The sequence below is a fragment of the Paralichthys olivaceus genome, chromosome 19 (assembly GCF_024713975.1).
Source record: "Paralichthys olivaceus isolate ysfri-2021 chromosome 19, ASM2471397v2, whole genome shotgun sequence".
Lineage (NCBI taxonomy): Eukaryota > Metazoa > Chordata > Actinopteri > Pleuronectiformes > Paralichthyidae > Paralichthys > Paralichthys olivaceus.
The window spans coordinates 18,802,705-18,817,383 of NC_091111.1; the positions used below are offsets into that span (position 1 = coordinate 18,802,705).

Here is a 14,679-nt window from a genome sequence, read left to right on the forward strand (position 1 = left end):
CAGCCCGCGTCATGACGTCAGAAGGAGACGTCAGACGCAAACCTACGCCACGTTTATGGGAATCGGAAAAATGCGCACGCACGTTCACTCGTTGAGGTTTCACACTTGATTTGGGAATAAATTCCTCTGCATCGATTAAAATAAGACTTAGGCATGAATATAAAAACAACTTGTTTCCTTTGGATACACAGCGGTGACCCAGTTACACCAATTAATCGACTAGTCATTAAAAAGTGCAGATTTCCTCTTAAACTACTGTTCTGACGTGTTGGCGAAGTTTGAGTCAGAAAACTATATATATATGATCATTGAAAAGCGAGAGCCCTGCGTGTTCTCTACGCTATTGGTTGAAGACATTTCTTTCAAACTATTTAACTTCACAAAATAACTGAATAATTAACCCAGAAGAGTCACCACGAGAGAAAACATTGAGGTTTGTCCCACTGTACGTGAACGCAGCATTGATTGATTATTGTATTATGTAGTATTTATGTATTTATATACCTTTATATACAGTCTATGGTATTTATACATATAATACTATGGGAGGTATTCATTCAACGAACAGTTTGTAGATTCAATGCCACATTTATTTACTAGTTTTAGATTAAAAAGATTCACATCTCATCCATAAACACAATAAAACTTCCTTTTATATTAAACTCACAATTAACGGTATATTGATCTATCTATTTATAAAATTAGATTTAATATATTTATTATATTATTAACGTTGGTGTATTTTTGCAATAAATCTTGATTTATATTTTTTTTTTTTTTTTACAAATGCAGCACAATGTCATTTATATTTTGAAGATATATAATTTAAATGATCGCGCTTCCATTTTAAATATCAAACATGACAAATGACAGAGGGTTTATTAGATCCGATGTTGTCTTTTAATTTTTATTCAAATCTGCGCAATGCAATGTCATAAATCGTTTCTGTTTTAAATCAGTAAAATTATTTAATACAAACATTGCACAGAATTAGCTTTTAATTTCATTTCATGCGGATAAAATAAATCAAGCTGATGTGAATGAATCTTTAGGCTGTGAAACCTAAACGGGAGATTTATTGTGATTTTAAAAATGTGAGATTTACTGTGAGATTGTGAAGCGGAATGAAACATTTCACTATGATTTGATGCTTATCGATATATTATCAATCCTCGTTGTGCAGAACTAGTTGTTTGATTTTCGTTCCCACGGATGTTTGTCCTGAACCAGCTGATCACTCTGACTCTAGATATCCACTGACTGGGTTTTTTTTTATTTTGCCGCAGCTCCGTGTTCGATGCTACAACTCCAACCAAACTCCAGCCTCCCTCCTCGGGGTTTCCTCCTCCTGCCTGTCAGGAGCCGCAATGAAGGGAGTCATTGGTCTGTGGTGAAGAGTCTGTGCTCACATGCACGGAGGAGGTGTGCACCCACTTTCCCCATCGTGCAGTGAAGAAGATCAGGAGGAGAAAGACCTGGACCTGTCGAGTCCCTCAACTCCTGCAGCGAACAGAGAAGAGAATCCTCATTATTTCTCAGACTGGACTCAGACAGAAGACAGGAGGAATACATGGATAATAACGCTGCTAATTCGGAGAAATCTCACCTGATGCACGAGAAGAATGCGAAGATGTATTCGTTAAAACTGCAAAGGTGAGAGAGATGTCCGGTTTCATGTGGCTGCAGCCGCATGAGAACAAACATGCATGTGAGGAACATCGAGCTTTAATTTACACGAGCATGTTCAATATCAAATTCAGCGTGGAGCTGATTTAAAAAATATTAAAAATATAGATTATGTTTTTAAAAAAATAAGCAGATTAACTTTGAATTATGTGGAGTTGAAGAAAGTGACCAATGCGAAGCTGTGGACAGATTCCAGGTGGATTTTATGAGGGGACGGAAAAAAAGTGAAAATTGTGCAGATCTGCAGGAGGAATCCCTGCATGTGTGTGTGTGTGTGTGCGTGTGTGTATGTGTGTGTTTGTTGCACAGGTTGTGTGATGGCAGCAGTTGTTACTGTGGTGCATGTTAAGCGGGCTGCGCCGGCTGTTTTATGTGAATGAACAAATTCATTTCCATGCTCGGCTTGTTTCTGGACAGCCTGTGACAAATGGCCCCGGGGCCAGTTCACTGAGCTCTGCTAAAAACTCATCATCTGTCATTAGGGAGGCAGCAGCACCATGAGCAGCAGCAGCATCATGAGCAGCAGCAGCACCATGAGCAGCAGCAGCATCATGAGCAGCAGCAGCTCCGTGCACGTTCAGTCTGCATGGGACGAAGAGAAACTGAGACCCAGTGAAAATGTTGCATGTAGGAACATACCTGTGACACAGGACTGCACCAATACAGTGTTTATATGTTTGTATTGCAGCAATAACAACAATAATATAACCTTCACAACGACAGCAATATAAATAACAATATTAACAACAATAATAACAACAATATTAATGATGATAATAATGATAAATAACGTTAAATAACAACTAAACAACCCAACGACGAAGCAAACACGTTATTGCATCACACATCATGAATAAGTTGCTGCCGTGCAGTCGATATTATTATTATTATTATTATTAAACATGTGGCGATAGAAATAAAACTGATGAGAGCAAAGTTTCAAAACGCAAACCTGAGAATATTTTAGAGAATAAATAGTAAATGTTGAATGTTGTGCTGCAGTGTAAAAACGTAAAAAGAAAATAAATGAGCGTTCGTTCAGAATAAAAAAAAAATATCAAGCGCAGTTCAGTTATTGAAATAAGAAATAAATAAACAGTCTCTAATGAGAATCGAGCTGCTCTGAAACTGATTTTGAATCATCTGCAGAAGAAAACAGTTTTTTGAGGCCTCGAGGTTCAGGATCACGTTTTAACCCCCGACTCCACTGATCCACGGTCAGCTGTCACTTTCCAATCCGGCGTGTTGAGGAACACGAGGGGGGCGTTTCAATTTCGTCATCGTTTATTGTCCACGTCACAGAGGAAAACCTGATGATTATCGATTACATGTAAAATATGAAGGCCGCGAACATGACGTCACAGCGTCTGAGGAAACAGAAATAAGATTCATCATCATCATCATCATCATCATCATCATCATCATCATTATTATTATTATTATTATTATTATTATTATTATTATTATTATTATGACGACGATGATGATGATGATGATGATGATGGGTTCAGAGTCAGGGGGCGTGTATTAGGTGCAGCTGTTTATTTCCACGTGCGTGTGAACGTGCGAGAGAGGTGTGCATATGGCACAACATTTGAGATTTCATGCACCATTTGCAGCGCGTGTGTGTTTAAGTGTGTGTGTGTGTGTGTGTGTGTGTTTAAGTGTGTGTGTGTGTGTTTGTGTGTTTGTGTGTTTAAGTGTGTGTGTGTGTGTGTGTGTTTAAGTGTGTTTGTGTGTTTAAGTGTGTGTGTGTGTGTGTGTTTAAGTGTGCGTGTTTTAGTGTGTTTGTGTGTTTAAGTGTGTGTGTTTGTGTGTTTAAGTGTGTGTGTGTGTTTTAGTGTGTGTGTGTGTGTATACTGGCTTTTGTAGCCTCCTCAGGACCTCTCCAGTCTCTCCAGTCACCTCCTCAGGTCTTTTGTGAGCTCCTGGTGAAGGTTAGAGATAATATATGTGTGTGTGTGTGTGTGTGTGTGTGTGTGTGTGTGTGTGTGTGTGTGTTTACAGTGTTTTTTCAGTATATATATATATATTAAAGAGTATAGTTACTCTTACAGTATTTTTAGTTTCGACCAACAGTCCAACTTTTACAACCTAACGTTTAATAACCGGATGTGAGGACCGGTGTTAGTTTATTCTTGATTTTAGAAAAACATTAACTTTGCCAGATCCCAAGAAATTCATGAATATGTCAAAATAAATGTTTTTCCTTCTTGTGAAAAACTTAAAACATGATACAACCATGAGCAAGAAACCAGAACCAGCCATAACCCTTCAGTCAAGGATGAAACCATGACAGTTTAGATCAAAATATAAATTCTAATGAGAGAAGCGAAGCGAGAACACGGTGAGAAAGAAGCCTCACGGCTCCCTGTCTGTTTTCACCCCGGCCCTTTTGTTTGGGAACAAGATCACACAAACACGTCGGGCCTTGACGGACGTATCAGCTATTAACTTGTTCTCTAATGTGATGTTTCCCAGCTGTATTTAACTAAACCCATTTCCAGGACTGACTCTCTGGCAGTTGTGATATTTCTGGCAGCAAATGAAATCAGGGGGTTGATGGGAGTTTGTCAGACGACGCTGTCAAAACACTCGTCAAGACCTTTTATATTTCCCTTGTTGACCGAACCCGCCTGAGCTGTGTGGACAGGACGGAGGTCCTTCACAGTGACCTCATGGAAGTTTCTGGCCCCAAAAAATATACGTTTACACAGCTTTACTACGAAAAACAAAAAAAAAACTGTGGATTCCGATACCTGTGGAAGGATCCAAGATGTCCGCCCACATGTCGTGTTCTCTGTTGTTCTGTTTATCAGACTATTCAAACACCTTTGGAAGAATGATCCTGATAAGATCTTCAGGATCATCGTCACTGCACAAACACTCGATCCCCCAGAGACAAAACATTTTCCATCTCTGCTGCAGCCCCCCCCCCCCCTCACTGCAGGCATCGTTATGTCAGCTACACATAATAGTTTACTGCGTCCAGATCGCAGCTGCAATTAAAGGCTCCATGTTTTTTTTTCTCAGTGGACACAGCTCTTTCTCTTCATATCATTTCACAGATCGGTGAATATCCCCTCAGGTCTGCACGGCTGGAGCTGAGACTGCGACCTGCCCCGTGGAATATCGACAAACTCCATTTCAAGATGAAATTCAGTATTGATGATGTTTAAGAGACGCAGAATATGAAGCGAGCTTCAGTCGTCAGTCACGTTTCTGCTACGTCACCTGTCTGTAATGTCGGTGCAGGAGGACGACTGAGCAGGAAGGTTGAAAGTGTTCAGACTCATTCCAGATCTCATTCTTTCCGTCAGAGCACAAAGCTCACGGCTGAAGTTGGAACGTAGCTCAACTTGTAAATCGTCAGCCTCTGGCTCAGGTTTCTCTTCGCCACACGACGGTTCGCTACAACGACCTGCATTGCTGCTGATGCTGCACCAGCCCGCCTGTTGATTACACGCTCTGTTTTACCTCTCGCTCGTGAAAAACACCCCCGAGATGCTGAACCTCCTTCGGTCCAGACGGTGACCTCGCTGCCAAACTGAAGGGAGCAATCCAGCGGGTTCTGGCAAAGAACCAGGGCCTCGGACTCCGAGGTGTTGGTTCTCATCCGAGCGGCTTCACACTCGGCTGGTGAAGCCAAGAGAAGCACAATGTCAACAAAAAGAAGACCCACTGCCCATGTGGCAGCTTCTATCCCTTTAGTTTGATGCCCACTGGCTGATTCTTGAGTTGCCACCACAACCGGCACTTTTAACTCCCTGCAACCGCTTCTACAATGGATGGTTTGAAAAGGGCCCCCAGGACGTTAATGTCTTCGTCCTCTCCGAGGTGCACGAGAAGTTCCTCCTGAAGACGAGACCTTCCTGTCAGGGCCCTCAGGCAGGTTTACCTTCTCTTCGAGGTGCAAGCTTAGACGTCCCAGAGCAAACACTCAGATCAGGCTGTTCGTCCCAATCATTCACTGCAGGAGACGTGGACGACATCTCTCCTAACACAAACACTCAGATTCTTTCTCAGACATTAGTCATTTGTCAGAACAGTGTTTTCAAGCAATTTCTGCTCAAACCAGGAAAAACTCCCTTAAAAAATATACTGAGACCCAAATAATATATTTTCCAAACAAGATAATAACTTGAAAAGTTTTTTTCATATTGTTTGCACAAAGGATGATGATTTATGAGATCAAGATACAGATGTTGTGATAAAAATATGATCTACCCAGACTCCAGAGAGTCGCTGAGGTTGTTGGTGAAAAGTATAAAAATATATATTTTCTGGTCTGACTGGGAAACATTTGTGATCTTAACATGAGAAACTCTGAGTGAACATGTTTCTTCTTTCATTGTTTGTGTTGTTCTGTTTTATCTGCGTCACTGAAACTGAGGCTTCAGGTGTGTATGCACAGTGTGTGTGTGTGTGTGTGTGTGTGTGTGTGTGTTGAGTTTATACGTGGAGTGTTTGCTCTCGTGTCCCTTTAAGACATAATTGAACAGAACCAGTTTTCCACTCGACTGGTTCTTTGTGGCGTGTGTTTGTGTTTGGTATCAACACTTTAATCTTGTCAGAACCGGTCGACCTGATGGAAGGTGCTGCTGGAGGTCAGATGTAGCTGTGTGTGTGTGTGTGTGTGTGTGTGTGTGTGTGTGTGTGTGTGTGTGTGTGTGTGTGTGTGTGTGGTTATCTCTGAGCCCAAATTAGTTTTTTTCCACCTCATTTAGCCAAATCATCAAAGCTCCTCCCTCACATGGCAAGAAAAACATAGCAAGCTGCTTGTGTCTGTGTGTGTGTGTGTGTGTGTGTGTGTGTGTGTGTGTGTGTGTGTGTGTGTGTGTGTGTGTGTGTGTGTGTGTAATGGAAAAGGGAAGTCAGCATTTGGTTCTGTTCACATGATTGAAATACACGTGTGTCATTTTACAGGTGAACATCTACACGTGTAACACCGAGTCACTGTTCCTCGTTAGAAACATTAAAACATTCTTCATGTGACAGTTTGAGACAGAAGATGATTTTAATAGATGAAACAAACTCGATGTGGTTCATAATTGACCATCAGGTCCAAACACTTGTTTCAGCAGCGTTTTTTAATTTAGTCCTTGACATTAAATTTCATCATCAAATGTCTTTGAAACCGAGTCTGAAAACGGACTTGTGTCAAACTGTCAAAATGATTTTTTTTCACCTTCAAACCACATCAACGTCTCTTTTTTCTGAATTTAAATTTACAAATCAAACACACAACAGAACCGATGCACTCACCTCTCCTCGGTGTCATCGATCCCAGCTGGTCCCTCACTCGATGGCCCATCTCACCGTTCTTCCACTTAAGTGAACATTGATCGTAATCCACTTTGTCAGATTTCCACTTTGTATCGCTCCCAAACAATAATGTGCTTCACTGCGACATTCTTCCAGAAAATCAATTCGAACAACAACAGTAATTTTGCAGATCTGTTGCTGTTACAGGGTAAACCCCCACCTGTGTGTTGTATCTGCTCTGACGCCAGGTAGCTGATAGCAACGTGTCTTCACAGACATGTTGGACGAAAGACGCCATAATGTCTCCAAACTCTTACGACCACCAATTTCTCCCAACACAAACAAAACCACAACACCTGTGATTATGAAACTGTCTCTCATACCTTTTGAATCTCCGCAGCTCCTTCCCAGACTCCAAAGAGCAATTTCCAGACTTCCCGTTTAAGAATGGCGGCATGGCCGGCGCCATCGAGCTGAAACGACCCGTTGGCGCCCACTGCCACGGCGCCAAGTCCTTGGTGTGTGAGGACAGTGTGGACAAGATGCTGGCCAAGAAGAAACTCTACATCGCCTCAGCTGTCTGCCTCGTCTTCATGATCGGAGAGGTCGTAGGTAAACGTTCAGATGAAAACCTCAGGGATTGAAGAGATTTGTAATGAACAGAACGAAAACACAGAATTCCAAATCTCAGTTGTGTTTCTTAGAATAAAAAAAACACAAAGTAAATTGGAGCATTTTTCTGTAATACATAAAAATGTATCATTAAATGTTCAAACTGTTTTGTGATATATGAATTCGAGCTTATAAATAAAATGAAATTATGGTATACGCCAAGTTTATCACCAATTACACATTTTTCAAACAAAAACAGCGAAAGCTGTCAAATAACAGATATTCAACAATGATTTAAAACACGAGACATCTGGGAAACTGAGACTAGATGTTTCAGCTGCTCGATACAAACTCATTATTCTTTCATCATGGACACACTTTGACACAGCAGACAAATGAGCACAAACGTCTCTCGGCTCACGGTTGTGGTTTCCTGCAGGAGGCTACCTGGCCCACAGCCTGGCCATCATGACGGACGCCGCCCACCTCCTGACGGACTTCGGCAGCATGATGGTGAGCCTGTTCTCACTGTGGATCTCCTCCAGACCGCCCACCAAGACCATGAACTTCGGTTGGCACAGATCAGGTCAGAAGCAGATCGATGATGTGATAATGTTTGATGATGGTGATTTGTTTTACGTGTGTATCACAGTGACAGTTATTGAAACTGTGAAACGAAGCTGTCATGAAGTTATCTTCAAAGCTGAGAGGGTGAACCTCTCGGACTCCACTGTGTTCTGTGTGTTTGGATGTTGAACTTCACATCACGCTGTGTTTGATGAAGTGAAGGAGATTCATGCCTCTCCTCTGTCCGCAGAGATCCTCGGGGCGTTCATCTCGGTCGTGTCCATCTGGATCGTGACGGGGGCTCTGGTCTATTTAGCCATCGAGAGGATCGTACGCAACGACTACGAGATTAATGGCCACGTAATGTTGGTCACCTCCGGCTGTGCTGTCATCGTCAACATCGTGTGAGTGCTCCTGAACACAATGAGCGTTAACGGCTTCATTAGAGGACGTTACGACCCGTGGTGCTGTCGTTGCTATAAATCTTGCAACAAACTTCTTTTAGATTTTCTGAGCACATGTTCGTTTATTTGTTAGTTTGCAAACACGATGACACACAAACTAAATGGATTATCATGAGACCTAGAGGAAGGATGCAGAACGGCTCACGGGGAAAAAAACCCATTCAATTTGAATGAGGATCCAGAAATCTGTGTTTTCCAGTTTATCATTTGACATTCTGAGACGTAAACATCTCGAAAAGGTGAAAACTGATTCCAGACAGTCACGAGGCATCACTCTCTTCACACCCACGCCACTGTGACTGATTCCAAATGTTTCTGGTGCGCTGCTCCGCGGTAAAGTACCTCTGTCTCTCCGCAGAATGGCCTACATCCTCCACCACTCCACCACCTTCCACGCTCACGGCAGCGGTTACCACCACATTGACGAGGACGGTCAGAGTCCCGCGTCTCACGGCCACGGCCACAGCCACGCGCTCCTCGGTGGCCACAGCAACACAAGTGTGCGAGCGGCCTTCATCCACGTGGTCGGAGACCTGCTGCAGAGTGTCGGCGTCATGGTGGCAGCGACCATCATCTACTTTCGGGTCAGATATAGATCACATTCCTGTTAGGGTGAGACCGAAATGTCAGTTTGGTCCTTTAATAAAAAAAAAACTCTGACAAAACTTCGATGGGTTATCTTCCAAACATCATATCAACGTGTTTAAACCTTTAATTTCTCCAGAGTCTTGGATGACAGGGTTAAATATTTGCAATATTATTCATGCAAGATGCTCCCGTCTTTTTCCGCCCCGAGCGCTCTCTGACCTCGTGACTGTGGCAAACACCATCTGATGCCTGGGATCTCTTTCTCCCTCTTGCAGCCGGAGTACAAAGTTGCAGATCCCATCTGTACGTTCCTGTTTTCTGTCTTTGTCCTGTGCACCACCGTCACCATCCTCAGAGACGTCTTCAGGATACTCATGGAAGGTACCAGACCAACGGATCAGCAGTTTAGATATTTAGTGAGAATATCTCGTAAAAAAAACTCTTGATGTACAAAAAAAATCTGTCTCATCACTAAGAAATTTGAAATTAGAATTTTAGAACCGTCATCTCTCTATAAAATCATCACCAACATTGTTGAACTATTCATTTAAAGATGAGATGAAGTGGAGATTCTGACCATCACACAGTGATCGAGCTGTCGAGTTCTGACCTGATCTAACGAGGTCAGAGTCTTTTCGCCTGAGTTCATTCAGAACGCTGGTGAACTCGAGATGATGATAACTCACCAGATGGAAACATGACACAGGGCTAAACAGACCTTCACCAGCTGGTTCGACCTTTAAGAGGAAGAACAGAGTCTCATCCCGGGGATGTCCTTAAGACTTTTGGGACAAAAAAATCAATTTGCACTTGACTGATTTTACTCGAAGCGACTCTCACAAGTAGCACCTGAGGCGTCTCTCTTAGTCTCGACGGAACGAGCTCTGTGATGTTAATGAGCTTTTTAATCGTCGGGAAATGTAAAGTCCACTTTACCACTGAAGTGCAGTTTGAAGTTGACTTTGCATCGCGAGCTAAACTCACAGAAACTCTCTGTTGTGTCATTTTCTGGCCTCCCGTCTTTCAGGGTCTCCTAAAGGAATAGAGTTCAACTCGGTGAAGGAGGTGCTGCTGTCTGTGAAGGCTGTGAAGTCCATGCACTGCCTGCACCTCTGGGCTCTGACTCTGGGCCAGTCGCTGGTCTCCGTTCACCTGGCAGTAGGTAAGGCAACGCCGCGATGCAGCTCCGCTTCACTTAGGGACAGTACAGACGTTTCACACAGGAGCTGAGTGGTTAAAATGAAAAGTAGAGCAGCAAAGCATTTAGCAAGGTAGGAGGGTCGACTTGATAGAAATCATCCAGAGCAGAATCCAGTAAATATCAAGCGGAGTGAATTCAAATATCTGGATTTGTATAAACCAGCACAAAGGACTCACTGTGTTGTTTTCCTCTTTCCGTGTCCACGTCAGAGGAGGGAACTGACCCACAGTCTGTGCTTCATGAGGCCACTGAACTGCTCCAGACCAAGTTCGGTTTCCGCAGCATCACCATCCAGGTGGAGCTCTACTCTGAGGACATGAGCCACTGCTCCCACTGCCAGGACCCCAGTGACTGATGCTGACACCGAACCCGACTGGACCGGACGCAAAAAGGAACGTGGAGCGGCTCGGGCACATTCTCATCCTCCCTGGGCTGCCTCAGTCACAGCTGTACTCAAGACGCAGCCTCCCGGTAAAACATGTATAGAACGAGCTTTTGGTAGATTGTTGCGTTTGCCATCAAGTCACAAGAAATCAGACGACAAATCATCCATGTGTTGGTTGTCAAGTGCAGATGCTGGTGCTCCATGCTAGCAAGGAATATACCAATCAAGTCCTCATTAAATAATATGCAACAGAGCCATTAAACGATGGATGTGTCCATTACATTGGTCCGAGAAGTTCTGGGTTCTGCATTGATATAAATATGACCAGCAGGGGTCCATCACGAGCACCCTCTCAAAGCATGGAGTTAAGAATGGGATAACAAGCTTTAAAATGAAATATGAAAAGAATCCATTCAAAGAATCCAGCCAGGTTTATTTATATGCAACAATTTCAGGAGAAAACAGATTCTTGTGGTGCAGTCTGCCCGAGTGGGTGATATCTAAAAAAACACTGCCTGATTTTTAGTATTTCATGTAAAATGAAAGAAACTGCCAGACATAGGAGCACGTGTCCTCAACTCCACAGAGCGACGCCTCCTGCTGATTTTCTAACTTCCCTGGAAACGCAAATCCGAATATATATCAGTGTGAAGCACACGGAGCAATGGTTTCTACACGAGTGTGTTTCAGTGTGAGGATGGAGCACCTGATGCAAACATCTGCCCGAGACACATGGATGACGTTGATGTCTGTCGTTTTCAACTTTACCAAATGATCGTCTACCAAACTCTCACTCAACAGTCGACTCATCTTTGTTCCACTCGCCTGCTTCTTCCGCCAAAGGTCAGACAGGGAGCTCCGCGCTGCTGGTTGGTCCTTAGTGACATTTTGAAAGAGTTTCAACCGCTGAAAAGTTCTCATTGTAAACTTCTCTGTTATCTGTAACCACACCGACTGACGTCCTTCAATAATACCTCTCTGCAAATGTAAATTTGCACTCACTGTTGCTTGTTGTTTTCGAGAGATCACAGAAAGAGCGAGGGTCACATCGTCCCCAAGTGGAGACACAATAACACAATAAATCAAAGCCATGATGTCAAAGCAGCTTTTCCACCAATACCACACTTTTTTAACAAAAAGTCTGAGGGACTCGTAAACTTTTTTGATTTGGAGGAGGCGTCGTTAAGTCTTCGTTTAAGTTCAAGAGGAAAAAGTAGAAAAGTCGAGGATTTGGGTGAAATGATCCCACACACTGGCCTCACCCCCCCTTTAAACATTTTACTGTATTATACTTCACGGGATTCTGGCTCAAGTGTTTCTTCTAATTCAGTGAAATGTGAAGTGAACATCGTGCCAAAGATAAACCTCCAGCTCCAGCTCCGTGCTGGAAGCGTTGGTGGGTCAGCAACATTATGTTGTCCATCAGTGAGCATCTAGATCTGAGTGTCATCAGCGGAAACGTGAGGATCGGTTGATGTGTGGTAGATTTTAGTTTCTCACGAAGCCGACAGCCTCAAATCTAATTTTAAGGGCTATTTTCAGCGGAGGTTCTTTTGATAGTTTTGTTGTGTTGCGGGTTTTCTTTGTGAGTTGATAGTGAGCAGAGTATCGATACGAGCCGAGCAGGAGGACGGTGGAGTGAGTTAGGCCTCGGCTGGAAAATCACTCTGATGCTTCCATCGAGCGGACGAGTCCGAGGGGCAGAAGTGATTTAGTCCTGCGGTCGGACGATTAGCTTGAGATTCATCCATCTCATCTATCTGTCACTCGTCCTGCAGCTTCAGTGGAAACAATCCGTCTGCAGCGTCTCTCTGTTCCCCAAGATCTCATCTATCCGTCCGTCCGTCCGTCCGTTTGGGTTTTTCAAGTCAATCAACTACAGTTTTCAGTTACTTTGCAGTTTAATGATCCGTGAAGGGGAATAAATATCTGACACGAAATCTAATATAAAATGGTGCTCGTGTAAAAAACAACAACCTGTTCTGACCCTGTGTGAAAAACCGATCCTGTAGGAGGAGTAATGGTCATCCTATGAACAAAATGTGCTTATTTAATTCCATGGAAAACTGCCCTTCAGATTGTGTTGCTGTGTGAAAGTGGACAATGAAAGTTTCATCCTCTGGTGACAACGATCAGCCTCAAGTTAACAGCTGATCTGTCGTTGACTGAGTGGATCCATTTAGGAAAGGTTGTGTGAGGAGGTTCATCTCCTGGGGAGCTGGAGTTTGCTTTAATTCAAAAGTGTACTGAGATATTCAAGGTAGTATTTGAATGGTGGTATTTTAAAGTAAATGATAAAGAATAAGGATTCATCCTCTGGTCTCTGTACTCCCTCCCCTGGTTCTGGGTGGTACGGGTCAGTGTTTGGGAATCGAGTAATAAACATTTTATAATTTGCACCAATAAGAACAGCCCACGAGCCGGTCCACATGCTTACAGTGTTGTTGATAGTTGTTTTGGGTTTTATTTTTCTCAAAGAAAGGACAATAGGACATAGTAAACACCTCGTCGACATCCATTCAGATCCAAATAACTTGCATGGTTGTTTGCTGTTAACTAATATCATGTACAGTCAAAAGTTTTCTTGTTCAACTGCCAATCAAAATGTGTTGATAGACCATGCGGGCGATTAATCGAAGAAAAATGATCTTCTTTAAAAATTCTATATTTTCACCATTTTTAAGGATAAACTGTATATTTACATAAAAAACCCTTTAAAGTCATAGAAAAGCAGAATATGAGTGAAAACTAAATGAATGTAATAAAGACCAATGCATTTCACTGTAGTTTTGATGAACATGCAAACTGGCTAAAGTGTCAAACTGCAGCTAAACTCTGATAAAGTTCATTAAAGTCCAGAAATCCACCGTTCCTGTTTGTTCACCATGAAAGTCTCCTGTCTGAGAATGCTCTCGGTGTTGTGCTGTGACAAATGTACGTCTGTGACCGTTTGTAAATATGTCAAATATTGTGTATTTTCTGTGTATGATTTTGTGTATACTTGTGTAAATACACTCACCTTCCTTGTACAATCGGCCTCTAAAAAGTCCTGTTTGTCCGTGTGTGTTCTGGTCGTCACGTCTGTGATGTTTGATATTTCATTTTTATGTGTGGCAAGAGATTTTTGTAAAGTGAAATAAACGACTGCAGATGATGGAGAGAGGCTGAATTATTTTTTTCGAGAGACCTGAACCACGCCGTGTTCTGGTTCTGTTTAAATAACGAGTGAGTTAGTCCCTGATGAATTCTACTAATAGACTTTGTGATAAAATAGTTTTCCCCAAAATCAAGTGTGAAATTAGAATCTTAATCATTTATTCAAATATATTTCATTAAAAAAAAACAGCAGACAGAAAAACAGAATGAGAGCAGGTTCTGTCCAGTCTGAACCTTTTATGAATGATTATAAAATTATCATGACTGACAACGTCATCATGGTTTTGATGAAAACTGATCCAGAAACTGTAAATTAAATGTGGAAGTTATCACAGAACAATAAGCATGTTTCAAACCTTTAACTGAACCTGAACCTGTAAATATTTATATCTAGTATTTTTGTAGATGCTGAAAAAATAAATTATAATAGTTTCACTGAGCTGCAGCTGCTAACGGAATTAAAATGTTCAACAGGTAAAGAAAAAAAAAAAAAACTCGGAAAAAGACCTTAAAACTTCTAAACATGACATCCAGCAAAGTTACATTAAAAAATATTCAAGTATTTCCGCTCAGTCACAGGCTGAGTTGTAGAGAAAAAGAATCAAATTCAAAAATACACCAGCGTGATCCTAACGACACCCTCGACTCTCCCCAGGCTGTGACTGATGATCTGAAACTCGACAGTGAGGCGGGGGAAGGGCAGGAGAACAGAACAGAAACGTTTCTTGTGTTCTCCTCTTCTCACAAAAGAGTCT

The 14,679-nt window shown here is 42.3% G+C and overlaps 1 protein-coding gene across 1 annotated transcript; it reads left to right on the forward strand.

The window, feature by feature from the left end:
• The first annotated feature begins 1,418 nt into the window (after positions 1–1,418).
• On the forward strand, positions 1,419–10,872 carry slc30a2 (solute carrier family 30 member 2). The gene is made up of 8 exons (XM_069514973.1): positions 1,419–1,653; positions 7,352–7,563; positions 8,003–8,149; positions 8,381–8,534; positions 8,953–9,178; positions 9,458–9,563; positions 10,210–10,344; positions 10,593–10,872. Exons 1-8 carry the CDS (start codon positions 1,571–1,573, stop codon positions 10,736–10,738), a joined length of 1,209 nt encoding a protein of 402 aa, XP_069371074.1. The 5' UTR covers positions 1,419–1,570; the 3' UTR covers positions 10,739–10,872.
• The last annotated feature ends 3,807 nt before the right edge of the window (positions 10,873–14,679 follow it).